Source organism: Otolemur garnettii, unplaced genomic scaffold, assembly GCF_000181295.1.
Source record: "Otolemur garnettii isolate 467f Iridium unplaced genomic scaffold, OtoGar3 scaffold00133, whole genome shotgun sequence".
NCBI lineage: Eukaryota > Metazoa > Chordata > Mammalia > Primates > Galagidae > Otolemur > Otolemur garnettii.
This window is the reverse complement of record NW_003852528.1, coordinates 2,373,485-2,399,368: the sequence shown is the minus strand read 5'-3', so window position 1 is coordinate 2,399,368 and position 25,884 is coordinate 2,373,485. Positions and strand designations below refer to the sequence as shown.

Sequence of the window (25,884 nt, the reverse complement as noted above, 5' to 3'; positions counted from 1 at the left end):
GCTCACAACAACCTCCAACTCCTGGGCTCAAGCTAGTCTCCTGCCTCTGCCTCCCAAGTAGCTGGGACCACAGGCACCCGCCACAATGCCAGGCTATTTTTTGGTTGCAGCCATCATTGTTGTTTGGCGGGTTCGGGCTGGATTCGAACCTGCCGCCTTAGGTGTATGTGGCTGGCGCCTTAGCCACTTGAGCCACAGGCGCCGAGCCATGTTTTCCATTTTTTATAGACAAGGTTTTGCTCTGTTGCTCAGGCTAGAGTCCAGTGGCATCATTAAAACTCCAAGCTATCTCAAACTCCTAACAGTTCAAGCAATCCCCTGACTCAGCTTTTGGAGTCAATGAGGCATGCTAACACCATACCTAGCTAATTAAAAAAAATTGTTTTGTATAGACCAGGCTATGTTGCTCAGAGTGGTCTTGAATTGCTGGCCTCAAGCAATCCTCTCACTTTGGCCTCCCAAAGTACTAGGATTACAGGTTTGAGTTACTGTGCCCCACCCTTATTCTCAGAAATATTGAGGTAGGCTGCAGACATAAACAGAAGAGAAACAAAGATTTAGAAAGAAGAATAGAACAGATTATTACAATGAAGTCAGGGTAAAGCTAATGCACAAAATGACGCATCATTACACACTGCTGTATGACAGCACTACCACCAGCAGGAAACCTTGAATGAACGCTCTTACACTGTGACAATACAGTGGTAAATACTCTATCCCTGTGAGAGCAGTAAAGTTTCACTCTATAGAAAACTCTTCAGAGCCTGCAATCTCAAAAAGTAACTATTAAAAATGAACTATTAAAGTTTGGCTGTCAGCTTCCTGGCAGTTACAGTACAAGTTCTTTATAGCAATCAATGCCCATAATATAAATAATGAAGATATCCTCTGATTTGTCTTTGAGCCTATTACGTTCAGCCCTACCTGTGTTGAGGTTATTAAAGTACAAGTTCAATGTAAACACTAGTAACCAGGAATGCTCATAGTTCATACATAACTCACCCCCCCACCTACAAGTCAAAATCCAAGAGACACAGAACCTGCCAATAATCTTATATTGTTCCCAACACTTTTATCATGAAACAGTTATAACTGTGTTAGTTTTCTACTGTTGATGTAACATATTACCATGAACGTGATGACTTAATAACAAATTATTAAATTTATACTTTCTGAGGTCAAAAGTCTGATATAGGTCTTGCTGGACTAAAATCAAGGTATCAGCAGGGGTGCATTTCCTCTGGTAGCTTCAGGCAGCATCTGTCTCCTTACCTGTTCCAGCTTCTGCAGGCCACTTTCCTTGGTTACTGGCCCCTACTTCTGTCCTCAAAGCCAGCAAGTAGGTAGAGTTCAATGCCACTTCTCTGGTTCTCTTTTGCCTATCCTACTACTTTTAAGGACTTATATAATTAGACTGGGCTCAGCTAAATAATTCAGGAAAATCTCCCCATCTCCCCATCAGTGGGTTAAGAACACCACTCGCACCTGCAACATTAATTCTCCATGCTTTGTAAGATAAATTCACTGGACATCTTAGAAGGCCACTGTTCACATATTAAACATTTTACTTTTATGTGCCATGTATATATTTGATAATTAGTAACAATGGCTAATAGTGAAAAAGCAGTATTTAAAAGTCAATATATATATAGATTACTAATAGAAAACAGTTTCTTTGAAATTACCTATTATATTCAACTTCTCAGTCACATGCATATTACTCAGTCACATATATATTATTTCCTCTAACCAGGATTCAGCTTGGCATCAGAGCCAATTGGGGACTTTTAGTCCCATGTTTTTGCTGACAGTGTTAGGTATTTAAAACATTTCAGATATTTGATTATCTCCAAATGTAATTGTCTGTATAGGTTAATATTGTTAAGTGCTCTTGGGTACCCTAATACTACAAAAACAATTTAATTTTTATTTATTTATTTTTTAGAGACAGAGTCTCACTTTGTCACCCTTGGTAGAGTGCTGTGGCATCACAGCTCACAGCACCCTCTAGTTCTTGGGCTTAAGTAATTCTCTTGCCTCAGCCTCCCAAGTAGCTGGTACTATAGGCGCCCGCCACAATGCCTGGCTATTTTTTTTTTTGCAGTTTTTGGCTGGGGCTGAGTTGGAACCTACCACCTCCAGCATATGGGGCTAGCGCCCTACTCCTTGAGCCACAGGGACCGCCCCTGCCTGGCTATTTTTTTGTTGCAGTTTGGGCAGGACTGGGTTTGAACTCACCACCCTCAGTATATGGGGTCTGTGCCCTACCCACTGAGCCACAGGTGCCGCCCCCAAAACAATTTAGAGTATAATATAAATACAATAAAATTATGTGAAATTTCACTAGTGAAGATATTTAAAAACTCAGACAATCTGACCAGTCTTTAAAAATTCTACAATAATTTTATATAATTATCCAATATCAAATTAGAGATCTTAGAGAATAAAATAAACAATGTTTCTTCACTTCAGGTTCCAAAAGATTCGTGAAGTGTAACTCTAGTTTCTAAATTTAACTAGGGAAGCTTAGGAATAGCTTTTAAGTTACTGTCTGGTCACAGCTGAAAGCCCTTTGATTTACAAAAATACCTTTAGCTTTGGGAGAATATGTCTTTATTTCAAAAGACCTGGAAGTTATAATTTCAAATAACCCTTCCTATGCTTTCCTCAAATGAAATAATTGGGTCTCTGTGTTAGTGTTAAAAGGGAATTCCTGTTTATCATTCTTTTTAGGAACAAATGACTAGAATTATGCTTATTTCTGCTAGTACTAGCAGAAAATAATGGTCTAGTCCGTGTTTTAAGTTTACTCAGTGCTAACTCTGAATGCAGCCATTTACTTATTTATAGACAGAGTCTTACTCTCTTGCCCTCCATAGGGTACTGTGGTGTCATAGCTCACAGCGATCTCAAACTCTTGGGCTCAAGAGATCCTCTTGCCTCAGCCTCCTGAGTAGCTGGGACTATAGACTAGCCACAACACCTGGCTAGTTTTTTGATTGTTAGTAGAGATAGGGTCTTTCTCTTACTCAGGCTGGTGTGGAACTCCTAAGCTCAGGTGATCCACCTGCCTCAGCCTTCCAGAGTGATTACAGGAGTAAGCCGCCTCACAAAGCCTTTTAATATAAGTAATCATGTAATTTAACATATAGGAAAAAAAATCCTTTAACTTTAGACTTTCACTAATTTGATGTATGGCCCAAATTGGTGATTCTTGAATTTTATTAAATAGGGTCCTTTCATAATTTTTTTCCTGGAACCCAATTCCTGGTAGAAATTGGAATGGATGTGGTAATAAGTGGATAAATTAATATATAAAATAAAAACTTATTCTCAAAAATCTTATCCAAGAGGAAAAACTTGAAATCCAGTAGTTTGACACATAATCTATCCATATAAATTCCACATAAATATTCATATGTTAATTTACACTTAGAAAACGTCACTGAGTCCATACAAGATATTAAATTTACATTGGCAATACAAATTAGCTGCCTTTATTAAATATAAATACACCAAATAAAAATGTTAAATGGATAATTTCTTTTAATCAAGTGACAGCAACTAAATATTGGATGCTCTAAACAATTTAAATGTTTGAAGAAAAAGCATACACGTTAATCTTATTAGTACAAATGCAACTTTAAGCAGTACATTACTTTTAAAAAGCAATTGAAGAAGCTTATATTCCACATTGCTATTAAAGCACAAAATTAGCCTTTAACCTAATACAGTAGAGCTTATCACAAAATAAATGCAAGCAATATGGTGACCATTTAAACTTAAGTACTTTACCAAAGCACTCGTGGGTTCATCTTTACCAGTAATAACCAGGGTAATATATAACTGAATGTTTTATCATGATGTCATAAAAATGCATCAAATGTATCATAGCAGTAATTTAATTATCTTGGAAGTTTATAAATACACATGTTCCAAAACATTGTGTGTCTATAGATGCAGTTTATTTGTCTCTTATCTTATGGTCTAATTTAAGATTCTTAAGACAATGGAGAACTGTCGAAATTAAGACATGACCATCAGGTAACTTACATTTTTTTTAATGTATTGAAATCATTTTGCAAACTGAAACAACAACAAACATCCTCTCAGGCAATATTTTTAAAAATTGACTTAATAAAGATATTTTAAGCAGATGAGACTATTTTTTATAATCTAAAATATGCAGCTTGAAGTCTCTAGCAAGTTCAAAATAAAAGGTTTGTAACTTATAAAATTATATTTTCATTTTATATAGAAAAGACCTTAATATTGTAGAAGCAACCATTGCTAGATTTTATAGGAGGACTATACACTAGAATATTTTAAAAGCTAAGTCCATTTATAGAGCCTTATTTAATTATATCACCTTGCTATTACCACTTTTTTCTAAGTGCTGTAGAACATTCTCTGAAGCAGCGAGCTCATGCTTTCCGAGGAAATTCTATAGGGTCAAGAAGAAAAGGAAGAAATCAATAATAAATAGGCTGATATGTTAAACTAAATCCAAAATTTGGAAGTACATGATTATCAGTATACTCTAACAGGGGTGTCCAACTGTTTTTCTTCTCTGCTGCAGATTGAAAGATTAAGAGTTGCCTTGGGCTGCATATTACATACACAAACACTAATAAAAACTGATGAGCAGAAAACCAAAAAGGTCCACACATACTGAGGTATGTGACACCACAGGTAAGCAGAACAGTCCTCAGATAATCAGCATGTGGCCCACCGGCTGCAGCTGGACACCCCTGACTACTTACTTATTAAGCTGATCATATGGAGACAACTCATTTATCATATACAAGAATATCATATATAGTTTATCATTAAACTCTATTCCATGATTAATCAAATCACTAGACCCTTTTACTAAATTAACAGAAACAGACTTCCAGCTATAGTATATATACAGAGAATTTTTCAGACTGTTATAACAGGAAAAATAGTGCAGTGTTTTGAATAGGAAACCACTTGAAGTCAGGCGATAATCTATTTCATTCACTATGAGGCACCTTAACTACCCTAGTTTAGGTACCTCTCACTCCAATTGTTTTATAGCCTCATGAACCAACTCCCAGCTTCGTATTTTTCTTCTGAAGTTTCCTCACCTCTCGTAGAATTGAAGAGAGGATCTTGCTCTGGATTAGACTTTGGTTTAAATGGTGTAATCCATACAGAAGACACAAACTTTCTCTGCATTAGCTGTCTTGCTTTTTTGTTATTCATGTATTCACTGGTGTAGCACTTTTGATTTAAGAACTTGCCCTTTGTAGTCACAACCTAGCTAACTGTGTGATGTAAGAGGCCTAGCTTTTCCTATCTGAGCTTGTCACATACTTTCCTTACTAATCATTTCTAGCTTTTAATTTAAAGTGAGAGACATGTGACTCTTGTTTTCACTCTAACACTCACAGTACCATTCTATGTAGGATTATTATTATTTTTTATTTATTTTATTTTTTGTTTTGAGACAGAGCCTCAAGCTGTCCCCCTGGGAAGAGTGCCATTGGCTTCACTGCTCACAGCAATCTCCAACTCCTGGGCTCAAGCGAGTCTCCTGCCTCAGCCTCCCAAGTAGCTGGGACCACAGGCGCCCGCCACAACACCTGGCTATTTTTTGGTTGCAGCCATTATTGTTGTTTGGCGGGCCCGGGCTGGGGATTCGAGCCCACCACCTTAGGTGTATGTGGCTGGCGCCTTAGCCGCTTGAGCCACAGGTGCCGAGCTGTATGTAGGATTATTAACTGACCTAATTTCAGTATTGTTGTCTCAGAAAATAGGGACACCCAGGGAGGAGAGAGATGAGGAAACAGCCAGTCAGTAGAGCACTCAGAGCATACACAATATTAAGCTGGTCTTTTCCATGGTGCCCTAAAACAGTTACAGTAATAACATCAAAGATCATGGATCCCAGACCAACACAACAGATATAATAATGAAAAAGTATGAAATATTGTGCAAATTACCAGACTATAACAGAGACATAAGCATATTTTGTTGTAAAAATGGTGCTGGCAGACGTGCTGGATCCAATGTTGCCACAAACTTTCGATTTGTTTAAAAAAAACAACAACAAAAAAACAACCAACAACTCGTATCTGTGAAGTGAAATAAAGTGTAATAAAACAAGGTATGCCTGTACATCTTTGTCTCTTTTGTGTTTTCTATCTATTTAATCTTTTCATGCTTCATTCTAGTTTCTTCTGACATAACTCTCACATCAACTCTTTGTCTAACCTGTTGTAGAACCTGCTAAATACATTTTTACTTTCACTTAGCTATACTAGGTTCCCTCCCATGTTTAAGGACAGCCAGCTACAGGCTAAAATACCTTGGCTATCTTCCATGTACTCCCTTATCTTCTAGCAGAGTGGGCTTCTTTATATGGTTTCTGGAAATTTCTGACAGCAACTTAAGGCCTTTTGAGGATAAGACTTAGAAATGTGTAACTTGTCAAAGCACGTCATAAGGCTTCATTCCTGACTGAAGGCAGTAGAAAAATAGAATCTATTTCTTGATGGGAAGAACTTCAAAGTCACATTGCAAATGGGCATGGATATAGAAAAGAAAATAATTATAGCCATTTTGGCAAATATGTGGTAATCTATATCACATATAATGTGTGCCAGATAATTTAAGTATCTTAAGTCTATGGGAAGTTTCTATTATTAAGTACTCAACCTAGTTTTCAGTTATGTGGTTGTATTTTTCATGTGATTAGCTATTATTATTATTTTAAGACAAGGTCCTGCTCTGTTCGAGGCTAGAGTGCAGTGCTATGATCATAGTTCAATGAAGTCTCAAACTCTTGGGATCAAGCAATCTTCCTGCCTCAGCCTACCGACTAGCTGGAACTATAGGCATATATCACAATGTCCAGCTAATTTTCCGTATATATGAGGTCTCATTATGTTGCCCACACTGGTCTTGCCTGGCCTCAAGTGATCCTCCTGCTTCAGCCTCCCAAAGTGCTGAGATTACAGGTGTGAGGTAGCATGCCCACTGCCCATGATTATTTTTGATTTTATGTTCTTATTTACAAAATATACTAACATGTACAAAATCGTTGGCACAGGGCAGTGCCTGTGGCTCAGGGAGTAGGGCGCCAGCCCCATATACCAAGGATGGCAGGTTCAAACCTGGCCCTGGCTAAACTGCAACAAAAAGATAGCTGGGCACTGTGGCGGGTGCCTGTAGTCCCAGCTACTCGGGAGGCTGAGGCAAGAGAATCACCTAAGCCCAAGAGTTTGAGGTTGCTGTCAGCTATGATGTCATAGTACACTACTGAGGGCAACAAAGTGAGACTCTGTCTCTAAAAAGAAAAAAAAATTGTTGGCACAAATAATCTGAGGCCTAAAATGATGTTACAGTAGAACTTCTGTAAGTTGACCACCTAAGAAACTGTAACAAACTGGTGAACAAACGGAAGTAGGTCTACTGTACTGATATCTGCATGTGGTATATGTCTGATGTATGAAAAACAGGTAAACTTAAGAAGGAGATCAACTATAGAGGTTCTACTATATTTTCTTCCAGAGAATTCTCACTTTCACTTTTTTCAGGTACTTGGGAGAACTCATAATCCCAGATTATCTCAATCTAATAGGTACTAAATTTTGAAGCTGAGTTATAGCCCTTCTGATGAACTATCTATTTCTAGTTCAAACTTAATTCTCCTTGAGAACAGCCCTTTAGGTCACAACTCCCATGCTGTGAGTATACCAAGACCCTAGACTCCTGGCTGCAATGCTATCAAAATGGCCTACAAACGCCTAGATTCCCCAAACACTGGGTATATTTTGAGATTCCTCATCTTTGTACCCTGGCCCACTAATTCATCATTATCTTGGTAGCGCTTTATTATCTTTAGGCAGATGTATTTTGTATTCTGTTTTTCTGTTTTCAGTAGACAGTTGGCTCAAGTCATCTCTATACCTCTGTAACTGGAAATAGAAGTCTTCATCTACTATTTTGCAAAAAGGGATTCTATATTGCTTGGTGGTCATTTTAAAATATACAAATTCCTTGATAAGCTTTAAGAGGAAGAGCTAAATTTCCCTCCCCTTGAGTAGGAGTTGTAGGTAATGAACTGTCATCTAATAGAATGTGGCAAAATGGTGAGTTATTTCTGAGGGTAGGTCAATACAGCTTTCATCTTGCTATCTTGCTTGGGGGAAGCCAGCTGACACGATGTAAGGACATTTGAAAAGCCCTATGGAAAGGCCCATGTGGTCAGGAATTGAGGCCTCTTGCCAACAGCTATGTGAATGCTCTATTTTAGAAGATCCTCCAGTCTCAGCCGCTGGATGACTATGGCCCAGGCCAACTTCTTGACTACAACATGAGAGACTCTGAGCTAAAACCACCCAGCTAAGCTACTCTTGAATCTTAATCTGCCAAGTAAGAGATAATAAATGTTAAAACAATCAATTTTAGAAAAAATGAATTTCTATTAATAGTGATGTTTGAAAATTTTTGGTTTTATTATTTTTAAATATATTATTTTTATATTTATATTATATATAAATTATGTGTTATAAATATTATATTTATATTATTTAAAAATATATTTTAATATATCTTTAAATATATTTAAATATAAACATTATGATTGCTTTACCTCTTTTCAGTCCTAACTGGAAGTAGAGTTTTTCAGAACAGATGAAGTCATTTCCACAATAGTATTAATAGATAAGCCATTCAGAAAACCTTTATGACTCATTCTCACTTCCTGAAGAGCTTCTATAATATTGTCTCTATGCAAAAGAAAAACAGACATGAGCAGTTATCCTTCCCAGAGTAACACGTTCTGAATATATTAATATCTAAATTATTGAACTGAAATGTATTTTTATATAAAAAGTCTAAAACCAACTAAAGCATAATTTTAGTTGTTACCTGCTGACTTCTGGATGTAGTTCAGCCAGTCTCTTCATGATCTTGGTAAAGCTACGCAAGTTCAATGTATTTGGAGGTACAAATCTAATAGGTGTATCAGGTAACAATTTAGCAGATTCGATCTGTTTACAATTCTTCTTGACACCCTAAATAAGCATTTTAAGAGTTTTCTTAGTACTAAGGACCATTACACAGAGATATTCTACTGTATTCAATTAAAATAAGTTTTAAAATAAATAAAAGTATAATTTTAACTTGAGTTTTTTTTTGAGATGAAGTTTTACTGTCTCACTCAGTCTACAGTGCCACAATGTCAGCCTAGCTACAGCAGCCTCAAACTCTTGGGTTCAAGTAATCTTCCTGCCTCACCCTTTTGAGTAGCTGGGACTACAGGTGCATACCACCATGCCCAGCTGGTCTCAAACTCCTGAGCTCAAGAAATCCTCCCACTTTGGCCTCCCAGAGTACTACGATTACAGCCTAGTACTGTATAGCCACTATAAAGCTATAGTAATCAAGACCATGTTCTACATAGCAGCAGTAGAAAAACAAACAGCTACAATCTAGAAGTAGACCCACACAAATATGGAAAATTGATTTTTGACTAAGATGCCAAGGTTCAACAGAAAAAGGATGGTCTTTCAACAAATGATTCTGGAACAATTCCATATGCAACAGAAAAACAAATAAAAATTCCTTAGTAATACCTGAAACAATATATAAAAATCAACTCAAAATCTTTGTCACCCTAAGTTATGCTAAGACCTCTTAACTACAACACTAAAAAGCACTAAGTTATAAAAGTAAAATTAATAGATTATATTTATCAAAATTAAAAATTCCTATTGAGAGAGACACTTGTTAAGATGAAAAGACAAGGCACAAGCTGAGAAGAATTACTGCAAATCAAAGAACTCAAAACTCAGTGAGAAAATCACTGAATAAAAATGGGCAAACCATGAACAGGAATGAAATGCTGATACATACAATAACATGGATCAATTTCAAATGCATTAATGTGAGTAAAGGAGGCCAGACTAATAGGATTATATAGTATGATTCCATTTACATGTCATTCTAAAAAAAGGTAAAATTGTTAGAACAGGAAACATTCATCACAGCATGAGGGAATTTTCTGTAATGATGAAATTGTTCTGTATCTTGATTATGGTGGTGGTTACTTGCTTAGATATATTCATTTAAAGTCACGGACACCAAAAAAAGTACATTTTACCATAAGCATATTAAAAACAAAGATCTGTGGAGTGCAGACATTTTGCTAAGCAGTAGAAAAATAAGTGCAAACAAAGCAAATTACTATCATTTTCCACATGGTGTTTAAAACCTCAATGAGGTACAGATGAGGGCATATGAAAATGAATACAGTTTATGGTTTTAACAATTATGAGATAAGTTGGCTATAAAATGAAATGATGAAAGTATAATTACTTATAGGGTAGTACAATTTAAGCATAAAGAGATCAAAAAAAGACCGCAAAGAGTCTAAAGTTAAAAAGAGTAAGTTTCTGGGTGGTGCCTCTGGCTCAAAGGAGTAGGGCACCAGCCCCATATGCTGGAGGTGGTGGGTTCAAACCCAGCCCCAGCTGAAAACTGCAAAAAAAAAGAATAAGTTTCTCTTTAACTAGGTCTACAAAGATCTACAAGTTAGGATGGATCCAAAGTTAACAATTCAGATTGATGCTCTCATTCCTATTTTAAAACTGCTGATACTAGAGTCATTATTCTACAAAGTTACTTACAGCAATATGGCTGCTACAAAGACCATTTAAGGAATCAATCAAGAAAACTAACCTTCTGGCCAGTAGAAAAAAATTCACTGTCTTGCTCAGATCCCAGCTGCCTTGATCTAGTTCTGGGCAATCTAGAAACAGAGAAGGCTGAGTTGATTTCTTTGTTGGTGGTTTTCTCCAAATTATTCAAACTAATTCTACTCCCACTTTTGGAGGCAAGTGGGGATGTGAATTCTCCAGGAGTTTTAACAAGCCGAACATTCACTGATTTTCCATTTATTTCAAGCCCATTCATTTCTTTCACAGCCATCTTTGCGTCACTGTTTTTTTTGAAAGTAAGAGATGCATATCTAAAATAGAGAAGCAGAAAACCAAAAGGTTCTTCATTAATGACACTAAATTATCTCAAAGGTAATTTTGTAACCACTGGCTCAAATACACTTTTATAAGAATAACTGCTCTTGGGTGGTGCCTGTGGCTCAAGGAGTAGGGTGCCGGCCCCATATACTGAAGGTGGTGGGTTCGGGCCCGGCCCTGGACAAAAACTGCAAAAAAAAAAAAAAAAAAAGAGTAGCTGCTCTTAAAAATAAAACTTGTACTTACTTTGGAATTGAGAAGAATGCTTATTTAGGATAACTAAATAAAAACCAAGTGAAAGATGGGAAATAAAAGATAGTAAAAATTTCTTATGATTATCTATTAATTTTATGTTAAAATTTAATGTAAAACAGTTGCAAAGCTGATAAAGTTGCAGAGATTAGTGGTCTGGGGACAACTGGTTATCTATACTAAAAAGAAAAAAAAAAAGCAATACCTAGTCCTATACACAAACATAAACTCCAGGTAACTAAAAGGCTTACATGAGAAAGGCAAAATTTAAAACACTTAGCAGACTATATAAGAGAATGTCTTTATGACCTTATAGTAGAAAAATATGCAGACCAAAAAAAAAAAAAAGTTGAAAAATTTAATTAGAATTTTAACCATATAACTGAGAAAGTTGGGCAAGAGCTATTTCTACAATAGCACCAAACCTTGACAATGTCAATGGAAGGCTATACACAAAACTTTCAAATGATGGCTATGGATAATATTTTATAGCCTCCTTGTATTTTTGCATTTAAATAAATTTTCTAAATTTCCACACAGAATGTATAACAATTCAAGTAAGAAAAAGAACCCTACAAATTTTTCTTTAAGGCTTCAACAAGGTATTAAAAGACTCTTTCACATAAGGTAATACAAGATTATAAAACTACTTTAATATAATGAACCATATAATGCCACATAAATAGGTTAAATTAAAAAAAACATAATCTCAGGTGGCCCTGAGTAGGTCAAATAAAGTTAAATATCTATTTTAAACAAATTTCAACTCCAATTATTTTTTAATTAAGATTTTCATATCTGGGCTCGGCACCTGTGGCTCAAGTGGCTAAGGTGCCAGCCACATATACCTAAGGTGGCGGGTTCGAATCCAGCCTGGGCCCGCCAAACAACAATGACGGCTGCAACCAAAAAATAGCCAGGCGTTGTGGCAGGCGCCTGTAGTCTCAGCTACTTGGGAGGCTGAGGCAAGAGACTCGCTTGAGCCCAGGAGTTGAGGTTGCAGTGAGCTGTGATGCCATAGCACTCTTCCCAGGGGGACAGCTTAAGGCTCTGTCTAAAAAAAAAAAAAAAAAATTTCATATCTGAAATAAATAGCCATTATTTTCTATACAAAGATAGTAAGGCATTTCCATTAAGCTATCATCGGTATTATTTGATATGTTTTAATGATATGATAATGTCACAAAATAGAAAAGTAGCACCATACATATTGGAAGTGACTACAGATTGGTGATGTAGTTATGTACCTAGAAAGCATAAAAGCATCAATTAGAAAGTAATTAAAAGGAAAAATAATAAAGGTAAATACAATTTTCTGCCCATCTCTTATGTGCCAAGCTTCATTCCTAGTTCTTTACATATTTAACTCATAATTGTTTCACAACAATGCTATGACAGCATTACTATTATTATTTTTGGAAATAGTCTCATTTTGTTGCCCTCGGTAGAGTGCCATGGCATCATAGCTCACAGCAACCTCAAATTCTTGGGCTCAAGTGATCCTCTTGCCTCAGCCTCCTGAGTAGCTGGGACCACAGGTGCTCACCACAACACCCAGCTATTTTTAGAGATGAGATCTTGCTCTTGTTCAGGCTGGTCTCGAACTCCTGAGCTCAAGCAATCCACCCTCCTCTGCCTCCCAGCATTATGACAATATTATTATTTTCACTTTATAGACAAAGAGACTTGGACAAGTTACTAACCCTTTTTGTACCTAAATGTATTCATCAAGTAGTGACAGACCTGGGAAATGAACCAAAGTTATCTAGTTTTGGAGCTCATTCTCTTTAACTAAGGCACTCTACTTCTCCTATGGAGAGTATGTAACATGATGAAGTAAACAAAAATCATTAACTCTCCTGTTTATCACTAATAACATGCTACAAAGTATAATGAGAGAAAGATCTGATTAAGAAGAGAATGAACAAATAATAACTGCAGCTATTTGGCTATGTATCACCCTACACTAGCTAGGAAACTCCTGTAGGAATTGCCCTTGACTTTGTCATTATTGTGGCTGATATCTGATACAGAACCTCTGGTGAACAGTAGACACAGTAATGTAAATTTCATTGAATTTGGGAAACAAACCTGTAGTTAGCAGAAGAATCATAAATTGTAATTTCAGAAACTTGGAATTTCTGGAAATGAGACCTTAAATCAGCCTAAAAAAGAAAAATAGTTTGTGAAAAGTAGAAAAGTAATCACAATTAATAAATTAGAAAGTGAAGTTTAAAACAGAAGTCTTGGTGTACCTCAGATACCGAAGGGCAGAGACCACCAACATGTACCAAATAACCTTTATCTCTTCGTAAGGGTTCAATATTCATTTCTGCTTATAGAAAAACGTAACACAGAAATAATCATTATTGTAATGAAATGTTTAAGAGAAAAACATAAAAACTTTAAATATTTCATGGTTTCTTTTTACTATCACAAAGTTTATTATCAAGTTATCAGCAAATATCAGCACAACTAGATTGAAGACCAAAAGCCTGGAGTACAGCTGTAAGAATTTGGGCTTACTCATTTCATCTTAGTAAGGGGGTTGGATTAGTTTATATTAAATCTCTTATAGCTCAAAAATGAACAAATTACATCTAAACAGAGTAATCAGTTACATTTGTATCTTGGTATCCCTGGGAGATTGGTTCTAGGACTCCCTGAAGATATCAATATTTGAGGATGCTCAAGTCCTTTAAATAAATGGTGCAGTATTTGCAAATAACCTATACACATCTTCCTGTACACTTTAAAATTCAGAGTGTCCAACCTTTTTTTCCTCTGCCACACTTTGAGGAAAGAATAAAACTTGCCTTGGGCCACACATTAAACATGTAATGAAAGCTGATTAACAAAAAAAGATTGGTGCATACTTTTTATGGTATCTGACACCACAGATAAGCAAAAAAATTCTCAGAAAATGAGGATGCAGATTGCACCACAGATTGGACACCCCTGCTTTAACCCATCTTGAGATTACTTATAATACCTAATACAATGTAAATTCCATGTAAATAGTTATTATCCTGCATTTTAAGGGAATAACAAGAGAAAGTGTCTGAATATGTTCGGTACATTTTAAAAAATATTTTCCATCCACAGTTAGTTGAATCAATAAATACAAAAATCATGGACTAAATGAACATCACTACCAAGAAACTCTGTCATCTGTGTCTGGTTCAGAGAAGTGTTATGAGAACTCTAGATATACAAAGGGTCTTAACTCCTTTGTGTTAATGCTAGCAATAGCAAGTGTTTTGAGAGTTCTTCTTACACACATTCTTTTGCCAAATTATCAATATCAGGTATGCAGCTAGTGATAATAAGAGCACGTAAGAAAAAAACAGAAGAGACAGGATTACTTGAGTTAATGTGATTTTGGAAACCACAAATAGTAGGATTAGAGATGTTATTTTTCTTTGACAAAAAAATTCAAAATTCTTAGGCTGTATTCTCATAATCTTTTGTGAAAAAAACCTGATCTGAAATCAAAGTCACTAAATTAAGGTTCAAATCACTATCACTTAATATATATCATCCCACATGATTGTCCCAAACACCTGTGAAGTACCTATTATTATTTCCATTTTACAGATGATGATACTGAGATCTTAGGAGTTTAGGTCACAAATCTAGTAAGTGTTAGTGCTGGAATTCAAGCAGTCTTTCATTTTTAGGTAATTAATATCTAACCTTCTTCATTACCTTCATTTAATTTGTTAATCTCTTTGTATCCCAAATATATTATACAGAGAAAATAGTGAAACTACCTAGCTTTATATTTTTATATTGCAGCTGACAGCAAGTAAAGAGATACAGTCCAGTAAAAGAGGGCACTGAATAAGGATCAGAAGACATACATTAACCTAACTCTTCACTACCTCAATAAAAAGAAATCTATTAAACATATCTATAGGCTACACACAGTATCTGACACTAGAGATAGGAATGAACAAAAATCCCTCACCTCAGGAGATTTAGACTAGCTTGAGCAATAGTAAGACCCTCATAGTCTCTAAAAATAGTAGGGTGTTGTGGCGGGGGCCTATAGTCCTAGCTACTTGGGAGGCTGAGACAAGAGGATCACTTGGGCCCAAGAGATTGCTGTGAGCCATGATGCCATGGCACTCTACCAAAGGTGACAAAGTGAGACTCTGTCTCAAAAATAAAATAAAATAAACCCCCCACAAAAATATACAGATAAGAATAAGGGAAGGTAGGTGGTGGTGCCTGTAGCTCAGTGGGTAGGGTGCCAGCCACATACACCAAGGCTGGCAGGTTCGAACCTGGCCCAGGTCTGCTAAACGACAACTACAACAAAAAAATAGCCAGGCACTGTGGTGGGCGCCTGTAATCCCAGCTACGTGGGAGGCTGAGGCAAGAGAATCGCTTGAGCCCAAGAGTTTGAGGTTGCTTTGAGCTATGACACCACAGCACTCTATCCAGGATGACAGCTTGAGACTTTGTCTCAAAAAAAAAGAAAATAGAAGGTAGCACAACTAGCATAATAGACAATAATACACAGTAATAATAATAAAAGATAATAATAATAGTAAGGCAATAATCACAGACACAAGAGAAAAATCTATTATACGCATTTAAGGATTAAAGAGGAAAATATTCTTGAAATAGATGAAATTACTGAAGTGAGACAAAACTAATCATTTTTATATCTAACACCAATTCAATAGATTAGTGGAGGTCACCTCATAAAAACTGAGAAGTTGGTTTTGTTCACCATGTACCGGCTCCTGGAAAGTGCCCAATAAAGGTTTAGAGGAAAAGAATGCAGGTGAGATTTAAGCTTTTAGTAATTCTCTGCTCTTTAAAAGGTTGGATTCCAACTGGACAATTTCTCATTTTTGTATAAAGAAGAGCCACAAATAGGAATAAAATATTACAACAGCTCAGTCACTCATCACAACAAGAAGCAGGTCAGAACTGTCTTATAAATAGGTCTGGATTCTCAGTCAATTCTTAAACCAACCTAGTGTAAACTTTGGATTCCATCTATCTTGTTCTATTTGATTTTCTTGTACTCCTGAGAAGTCAACTTCTGTCAGGTTTTCTTTAGCATCAAACCAGTCTTCACTTATTTCTTGGTAATTTCTTAAGTCTAATAAATTGAACACAATGAGATATCAATTACATATGTTTCACTCTCTAAAAAATTACCTAGAAAACATTATGAGTCAGTGCGATACTGATTACTTGTTTTATTAATATGTATAAATGTGAAGATGAATGTTAGCAAAATAAGAGAACTAAGTCAGGCATAAAGATTCTTTGAGAAGAAATTTCTACAGTCACCAAAGAAAAAGTTCTTTTTGTTCTGAGTTATCTGCTTCTTAGTTCCCCTTTAAATAACACTAATTGTCAGCTTATTAAAACTCTTACTTTCGGCATGGTGCCTGTGGCTCAAGTGGCTAAGGCGTCAGCCACATACACCTAAGGTGGTGGGTTCGAATACAGCCCCCGCTGCCAAAACAAAAATGGCTGCAACCAAAAAATAGCTGGGTGTTGTGGTGGGCACCTGTGGTCCCAGTTACTTGGGAGGCTGAGGCAGGAGACTCGCTTGAGCCCAAGAGTTGGAGGTTGCTGTGAGCTGTGACGTCACAGCACTCTACCCAGGGGGACAGCTTGAGGCTGTCTCAAAAAAAAAAAAAAACAACTCTTACTTTCATAATTTTTTAAATTAATAATTGTTTTTTATTGAAAAAAGACAATACAGAAAAACAGAAAGCATTTTTTAAAGAATTAAACAATGCTACAACTGTTTGTATCATTAAAATTAATGATCTTTTTGGAATGACTATATTCTCTTTTCCTAGAAGACAACTTTAAAAAGTGTACACAATTTACAGAGATGTAAATTAGACACAAGAAGGAGATGTCACACTGGAAACATGAAGCAGAAGGATAAAAGTCTGTATTATTATTTAGTACTATCAAATATATCAGGTGACTTTAAAGGTAAGTAGAAACACAAAGAATGTACTTAACATTCATAATCAAAATCAAAATGATACCATTTAGTCAATTAACAATACTTTAATTTAATGAATGAACACTAGAGATATTTTAAACTTTAATTATTTGTCTTCTGGCAATTATACAAGATAATATATTTTTAAACTAACCTTTATCATCAAGTTTCAGCTGACTAAAGTCAACATTTATATCACCGTTTTTCATACCTTCTTTCTTGGGTGATGTATCTTGTTTAGGATGACTACTGTCAGCAAACAAAGACATCTGAGGATAATAAAAACAATAGAAAGGACTAACAATTATTTCACTCTTACCATCTGACAGGCGCCTTACTGTCATGAAGGCTGTAAGTTCAATCATTCACTTGACTTTTACAGGTGAGAAAACTAGAGTAACTTATTGCATTAAGTCATACAGTTAACAAAAATTAGCATTTGAATCCAGTTTGTGTAGTTCCTATGTGCTAACACTGTTAACATGTTGTGAAGTGTGGCATACACACACTACAAGTACTTGAGATGATTTTTGAAAATATACATGTAAATATTTGTATTATCCTTTAATATACATATAAATATTTGTATTATCCATCCACATGTAATTTAGTGTATGTTTATGCATGTCTTTTGTTTATAGGAGGTAGTTATTTCATATACTTTAAAGTGAGTTACTTAAAAATATTTAGACTTAAATATTTTTGTAAAAAGAATCATTTAAAAAAATAGAATAACTAATATTTTAGGTAATAGAGAGCTATGATAAAGATGGTACATGAATACCTAAAATTTAGAAAACACTATGATAACTATACTGTCATGCAAAGCCAGTTAATTTAATGAGACAGAGGCTAAGATATACCAAATTAAAATAGATACTGCTTTACAGCCAAAACTAAGATGATAAAAATGTTACATCTGCATCTTGTATTTTTTTTTTTTTTGAGACGGAGTCTCACTACGTCGCCCTTGGTAGAGTGCTGTGGTGTCACAGCTCACAGTAACCTCAAACTCTTGGGCTTAAGTAACTCTCTTGCTTTGGCCTCCCAAGTAGCTGGGACTACAGGTACCAGCCGTTTTTTTTTTTTTTTAATTTTAATTTTTTTTTGCCGTTTTTTGCCGGGGCTGGGTTAGAACTCTGCCACGTCCAGCATATGGGATCGGCGCCTTGCCCTTCTGAGCCACAGGAACTGCCCACCCAGCTCTTTTTTGTTGCAGTTGTCATTGTTGTTTAGCTGGCCTGGGCCGGATTCGAACCCACAACCCTTGGTGTATGTGGCTGGTGTTGTAACCACTATGCTATGGGTGCTGAGCCTGTGAAATCACATAGTCCTAAATGGACAAATTGTTTAAGCAAAGTATGTCAGAAATTTAAGTATATAAAAATCTAGTTATGAATCTGTTAATTCTCTGTGGATGTGTTTTTTAAAAATAATTTAACATTGGAATAATTTGTCAAAACAATTTACTTTTTATCATTAGTAGTAAGGAATATATATTAAGTATTTCACTTTGGACTTGGGAATTCATCTTGTGTGATTATTTAAGATCACTGAAATCACTAAACCTTAAGGTGAAGACCAAAGTCAGAAAAAGCAGAAACAACTTCAGCTTTCCTATCCCAGTGCCTCCTCATTTGATAATGTAACATAATTTATATTACAATAACACTTTATAATTTGCAGAGTGTTCTTTTTTTTTTTATTAAATCATAGCTGTGTACATTAATGCATTTATGGGGTACAATGTGCTGGTTTTATATACAATTTGAAATACTTACAACAAACAAATTAACAAAGCCTTTACCACACTTTCTTAATTAGTGTTAAGACATTTATACTCTACACTTAATAGATTTGACATGTACCCTTGTAAATTGCACCATAGGTGTGGTCCCACCAATTACCCTCAGAGTGTTCTTATATAGATTAAGCCATCTTTTCTGAGAAATATTCCATTGGAGATGAGAAACTCTGTAAGAGGCATTTAAAACTATTTTCATCATTTCAACAAAGGAGAAATTAAAACTTTGCTCTGCCTACAATAAATGGAACGTTATTTTATTTTACCTCATGAGATGAAGGTATAAGAAACTAGTTTTAACTAAACTGGCTCAATATGATGGTGGTACTATATCATGGTCTGCCTGGAGTAGTCCACATTTATACGTACTACCTACTGCTGTGGTGAATTAACATTCCTTTCTTGCATCCTCCAAAGTCTCCTGGTTTGGTGATAAAATTAAATGCTCACCCTAGTCAACATATATTGCTGACATCTATTCAATCAGGACTGGAATTAAATACATCATTATGTTCCTTCTAATCAGTTACATCCCACCATGGTAGTATACAAAGTAAGCTAGATGAGTGGAAAGGACTGTCAAGAGTTTCTGAAAATTATAGTTTACTTAAGTCATAAACCAAAGATTTACACAAATAAACTTAAAATCTTACTTGAGAGAGTGTCTTTTTCAGGTTTGAAGAAATATCAATATCTTGAGTACCTTGATTGTCTAGTTCAGAATCTGCTCCTGAAGAGCTAAAAAGGTAAACACTTCAGAAGGAATAAGATCTAATGTTTGATAGCAGGCTATCACTAACAATGCATTTTATATTTCAAAACAGCTAGAACAGAGGACTTGAAATGTTCTCAACACAAATAATAAATACGTGATGTGATCAATGTTCTAAATAAACTGATGTGGTTATTACACATCCTATGAATGTAACAAAATATTATATGTACCCTACAAACACTTACAAATATTACATATCAATAAAAAAATAAACACTGCACTAAAAAATTCATCAATGTTTTATTTTATTTTATTTTTTTGAGACAGAGCCTCAAGCTGTCCCCCTGAGTAGAGTGCTGTAGCGTCACAGCTCACAGCAACCTCTAACTCCTGGGCTCAAGCGAGTCTCCTGCCTCCACCTCCCAAGTAGCTGGGACCATAGGAGCCCACCACAATGCCCAGTTATTTTTTGGTTGCAGCCGTCATTGTTGTTTGGCAGGCCCAGGTGGATTCAAACCTGCCACCTTAGGTGTATGTGGCTGGCGCCTTAGCCACTTGAGCCACATGTGCCGACCCATTCATCAATGTTTTAAATAGGTATTAAAACAGAAAATTTAAAGTTAACTGAATTAAGATTAAATGAATTCTAAATTAGATGAGATCAACTTACACATGTGATTCTTCTTTCATGAGCTGAAAAGATACAAAAAACATTGTTTAGTATGTTTTCTGTCTAAATTAGGTAAAATATTTTCCTCTAAAACATGCATACATACCATGGAAGTAAAAGTAGAGAGGACAGATACCAATTTTGATTCTACTGCGAATGGGGGCAGCTCTTCCAGCGGTATGCCCTTGTGTATTTTCTCTTTCAAACTCACATACCTAACTTTCAAGTCTTCCAAAAGAGATAGCAGTGTTGATCCTAATTCCTTCTTAGCAGAATTACTTGATAAATTCCTGTTCAAAAATTCACAAATCTAAATTATTTAGGCCCAAGTCATCCATTTAACACTATTATACACTTAGTTCTAACTCTTGTAAATTTTTTCTTTTAAATGTTGAGTTAAAGAAAATAAACCACAATAAATATGTTCTTCTAAGGGCAGTACAAATAACTCTCAACATGTAAACCAGAGAGAATGTGGTAGAATGTCATGCTAAAATCCTCTGACTTCATCCTAACTTGGACTTTAAAGTTCAAACATACTACTTTTTCTAAAGTCAATTACCTCTAGTCTACCTGCATTCTCTTTCAAAATTCCCCTCCTGAAATAAAAATTACCCCTTTTGAAAATAAAAATTAATTTTCCAGTATAAACTTAAAGCTATTGATAAATTTCTTTTGAAAATACAGATTTAAAATCGTATAAATACCTATTTAATCTCTCCCTATTTTCCATTACAATTCTGTAAATATCACAACAATGGTGATGACACATCTGATAGTGAACATTTAAAAGGTGTAGCTCTGCTTTCATGGCTCTCTGCATTATTTTCTGACAGCACACTGACGGCAAATTCTCCATCTCTTTAAAAAGCTGATATTCCCTTTAAAATAAAAGATATAATTAGGTAACATTCCAAACATTTTTCTATAGTAATGACAGGCCTATAGAAACATTATAAATTTCTTACATTTTCCTGTCAAGTTTTATTTATTTATTTATTTTTTTGAGACAGAGCCTCAAGCTATCGCTCTGGGTAGAGTACTGTGACATCACAGCTCACAGCAACCTCCAACTCCTGGGCTCAAGCGATTCTCCTGCCTCTGCCTCTCAAGTAGCTGGGACTACAGGAGCCTGCCACAACACCTGGCTATGTTTTAGTTGCAGCTGTCATTGATATTTGGTGGGCCCAGGCTGGATTAGAACCCGCTAGCTCAGGTGAATGTGGCTGGTGCCTTAGCTGCTCGAGCCACAAGTGCCGAGCCTCCCTGTCAAGTTTAAATCCATTCTACTCAAGATGGAGAGAGTGTAGGAACACATAATAGCTTCAGAAAACAAGGACATTGGCTCAGCGCCTGTGGCTCAAGCGGCTAAGGCACCAACCACATACACCTAAGGTGGCGGGTTCAAATCCCCCCTGGACTCATCAAACAACAATGATGGCTGCAACCAAAAAAGTGGTGGGCGCCTGTAGTCCCAGCTACTTGGGAGGCTGAGGCAGGAGACTCGCTTGAGCCCAGGAGTTGGAGGTTGCTGTGAGCGTGAGGCCATGGCACTCTACCCAGGGGGGATAGCTTGAGGCTCCGTCTCAAAAAAAAAAAAAAAGAGAAAACAAGGACATTGATAGTCATCATTAAATGTATTCTTTCTAGAAGTCAAGGAAGCAAACAATGTATTTTTCAGCTGAAATCAAAATTTGGCCAATTTTGTTTTTAAGTTGTAAGCATTTTGGGTGAAAATTTTTCTTAAACATCATCTTTTTAATAGACTATTTACATCTTTCTTAGCAATTAAGAGTCATTAACATATGCAAATATTTTGCTGTGCTATTACACTGAAAAACCCAAGTCACTATATTTTTTGAGTGTTAAATGTTATGGGAGGTCTTCCCTTGTTACCAGTTGCCACTTTCAGTTGTTCTCAATATCTGTGCTCCTGGGAACCAACTCTTCTATTTATTTTTATAAAGTTGAGATGCCAAAATAAACTCATCAGAAGTATGAATGAAGGAAGGAAAGAGTAAATGACCTCAGAACATCATAACTAATTTGGCTTCTTAGACACTTCCCTGTTTCTCTCATCCTATTTCCTCGTTCTTCACTGTATTCTGAATTGTAAGGGTACTTAATAAATCCAAAGCAAATTATATTAATAAGTTAAAATCAAGATTAAAATACACCAGTGAAAGTAGCTATTTACTTCTTCATACATATGACATTTTCAAAAAGTGCTTTTTGTTTTTGTCTAGAGGGGAATAGAATAAAATGGAAAATTTAATCAGTATGAATGTGGGTTGAACAAATAAGATTCCATTAAGTTTCTGAAGGAATTATTAAGAGTGAAATCTCAATAAATGAAGTACTTTAATATTCTTACTGTTTTTATTTATCTGTTTGAAGGCAAAGGATTAGAGAAGATGATGATTGTTTAAAGTCCCTTTTAGCTATCATTCTGCATGGTTAAATATGTTACACAGAAAACAAATACTATTTCAACACCCCCTACCCATATGTATCTGCAAACTCATACAGCTGACATACCTCTCAGGATGTTTCTTTAAGTCTGTGATATCAGATGTTCTTCCTAATTCCAGGGAATCCTGAAAACATGATTTTAAATTAAATTAAACATATGACAACACATGTTCTATCTGGAGTTCTAAACTAGTAAAATGTAAAACTCACTTCTAATGGACTTTGCAGCAATAGTAGTCACAAGAGGCGGCACCCGTACTCAGTGGGTAGGGAGCCACCACATAACCAAGGCAGGCAGGTTCAAACCTGGCCTGGGCCAGCTAAAACAACAATGACAACTGCAACAACAACAAAAAGAAGTAGCCGGGCATTGTGGGAGCCTGTAGTCCCAGCTACTTGGGAGGCTAAGGCAAGAGAATTGCTTGAGCCCAAGAGTTTGAGGTTGCTGTGAGCTGTGACACCATGGCACTCTACCCCTGGCAAAAGCCTGAGACTCTGTCTCAAAAAAAAAAAAAAAAAGTAGCCACAAGATAGAGCTGGTGCATCAATACACCCCTCCCCTCATGTAGCATTTTCTCTCACCAAAGTCTTAATATACATGTAATTCTGTGAACCAAAAATGTTTATTACATAAGCATATACTGTCTCTTTATAAGTCAAATAAAATTGTTATTAATCATACTGAATTTACCTTATTTAGTAAATTTCCATTAGGTTTTAAACTGTCAACTGAGGGTGACTTTTCTGATCCTTTTATAGTCATCTGAGTGTCTACACAATCTTGACCGTATGACCACTCTGTATTACAAGCCACACTTCTTTGTTCCTCACTTTGCCATTCTCCAGGCCTTTTTTTATTCATCATTGTGATCTCTGTGTTGCTTGATGTAGAAACTACAGAAGATCTCGCACTTGTTGCCCTGCTAGTTGTGAAACAAGCCCTAAAATCAGTGCTAACATCCACTGTCTGATTAACCGTGACTGTATAACTTGCTCCATTTGTCACTGACCTAGGATTTATTCCTTCCGCATCGTGAAAACACATTTTATTTGTGGCATTTTTAGTGGTAACTTTTGGGGAGCTAAATTCTTCTACTGCCTGAGTATTGCTGACTGCAATCCTTGGTGGCATAATGGAAAAATCAAAGGCTGGGTCAGGGGAATTTTGTAGGCTTTTATAATGGGAATATCCACTAGCAGAAAGTATTGAATCACCAAAAATAGAGGTCCAGGAAGTTTGACAGTCTTTACAGGGTTGTAGTGATGTCTCTAATGCTTTGTCCTGTGGTAATGTGCTAGGATCTTTGAGGTGCTGTGATATTTTATTCTCAACAGTTGTATTTCCACAAAAATCTTTACTTTCAGGTATTTGAGATTTCATTTTTTCAGCATAAATTTTAGTTTTTAATGCTTTTTCAGGGTTAAAGAAACCACTCTTAGATTGAGATTCCTGGTTTCCAAAAGAACTGCTTCTTATTACACTCTCATCAAATACTGTGTGGTACATTAAACTAGTCTCTTGTTCCTCACACTTTTCATGCTTTGGTTCATGATATTCTCTTAACATGACAGAATTCTGAAATTTGGAGACATGAGGTGAATCTTCTTGTGCATAAACATCAAGTGAATCTAAAGAAAGGACAGAACCACTTTCCAACTTTACATGATTACCTTCTAGATTGCTAGCACATTTAACTTCATAACCTGAATTTCTTAATTCAACAACTTCCAGATTAGATATACTTAATGTTTTTGTTCTGTCAAAATATAAATGGTTGCTTATATATTCTTGTTCTTCTGCACTGTGATATTCCTGCGGTGAGTCTTCATCTGTGTCGTGCTTCTGCGTATCTTCAGCAGTTTCTTTATATTCACTGTCTGAAATTTTGTAGATTCTTTCCAAGTCAACAGTCTTGTTACCTTCATGTTCCAAAATATCAAAAACCACCTCCTTTCTTTTTTGCATTTCAAGATCTAATTCTGAACTTAAAAGAATAAGACTTTCATGGTTTAGTTTTGACTCTGAATAATGTATAGAGTATGTTTCATTGAAGGAAGCATAGTCAGTACTGTCTTCAAACTCACTTGACTGAGTATGAGTACTCTCTCTGTTAGTATTTTGACTCACTGAAAAAGATGACTCCAATAAATCTATTTTGTCAATATTGCTGATTTCTTTGTCATTAGCTCTTTGATCCAGTGCCGAGGAATCCCAGTCATCATCAGGAAAAGTCAATTTGACTTCATTACAATCATTGGAAGATAATAAATTTTCTTTCTTAGTTTTAGAAGATTTATCTGATTAAGAAAAAGAATAGAATGTTGTAACAGTGGCAGCATTACTGAATTTAAGCAATTAAAAAACCCCTAGATACCATCTGGTTCACACTATTTCTAGTGCAGGAATACTTTTCATATTATCCTTGACAAAAATCCCATACAGTGGCTACTATAGACTCAACTGAGCTCTCCCCTTCCTAAATTTATATATTGAAGTCCTAATCTCAAAGTGATAAAAGTGATGATATTTGGAGGTGAGGCCTTTGGGAAGTCATCATATTTAGTGAGGTCATGACCTACAGGAAAAGACAAGAGAGATATTGCTTCCCTTCTCTTGCGAGGATACAGCAAGAGGGCAGCCATCTCCAGAACCTGACCATGAGGGCACCTTCATCTCAGACTTCCAGCTTCCAGAATTATGAGAAAATAAATTTCTGTCGTTTAAGCCACTCAGCCAAATACCATAGCATATTGTTATGGCAGCCTGAGAAATCTGAGATAGAAGCCAAAATTCTGCTTGAATTTTCAATGACAAGGAATTGACTAATATTTATAGGGCAGCCACTCTGTTTGTAGACAGATCTTTTTTTTTTTTTTCTTTTTTTTTTTGAGACGGAGCCTCAAGCTATCCCCCTGGGTAGAATGCCGTGGCATCACGCTCACAGCAACCTCCAACTCCTGGGCTCAAGCGAG

At 35.9% G+C, this 25,884-nt stretch overlaps 1 protein-coding gene across 1 annotated transcript in view; it reads right to left on the bottom strand.

The window, feature by feature from the left end:
- Nucleotides 1-8,635: 8,635 nt before the first annotated feature.
- Nucleotides 8,636-25,884, bottom strand: part of RBM44 (RNA binding motif protein 44) — a 21,210-nt gene continuing 3,961 nt past the window's right edge. Inside the window, exons 2-14 of the mRNA XM_003798234.2 lie at nucleotides 23,603-25,209; nucleotides 22,978-23,036; nucleotides 21,147-21,320; nucleotides 20,546-20,729; nucleotides 20,440-20,462; nucleotides 19,708-19,792; nucleotides 17,405-17,519; nucleotides 16,252-16,380; nucleotides 13,517-13,593; nucleotides 13,353-13,426; nucleotides 10,714-11,002; nucleotides 8,902-9,047; nucleotides 8,636-8,759 (exon numbers count right to left, since the gene is read on the bottom strand). Of these exons, the coding sequence (XP_003798282.1) occupies nucleotides 8,636-8,759; nucleotides 8,902-9,047; nucleotides 10,714-11,002; nucleotides 13,353-13,426; nucleotides 13,517-13,593; nucleotides 16,252-16,380; nucleotides 17,405-17,519; nucleotides 19,708-19,792; nucleotides 20,440-20,462; nucleotides 20,546-20,729; nucleotides 21,147-21,320; nucleotides 22,978-23,036; nucleotides 23,603-25,209 (3,086 nt within the window). The remainder of the gene's footprint in view (nucleotides 8,760-8,901; nucleotides 9,048-10,713; nucleotides 11,003-13,352; nucleotides 13,427-13,516; nucleotides 13,594-16,251; nucleotides 16,381-17,404; nucleotides 17,520-19,707; nucleotides 19,793-20,439; nucleotides 20,463-20,545; nucleotides 20,730-21,146; nucleotides 21,321-22,977; nucleotides 23,037-23,602; nucleotides 25,210-25,884) is intronic.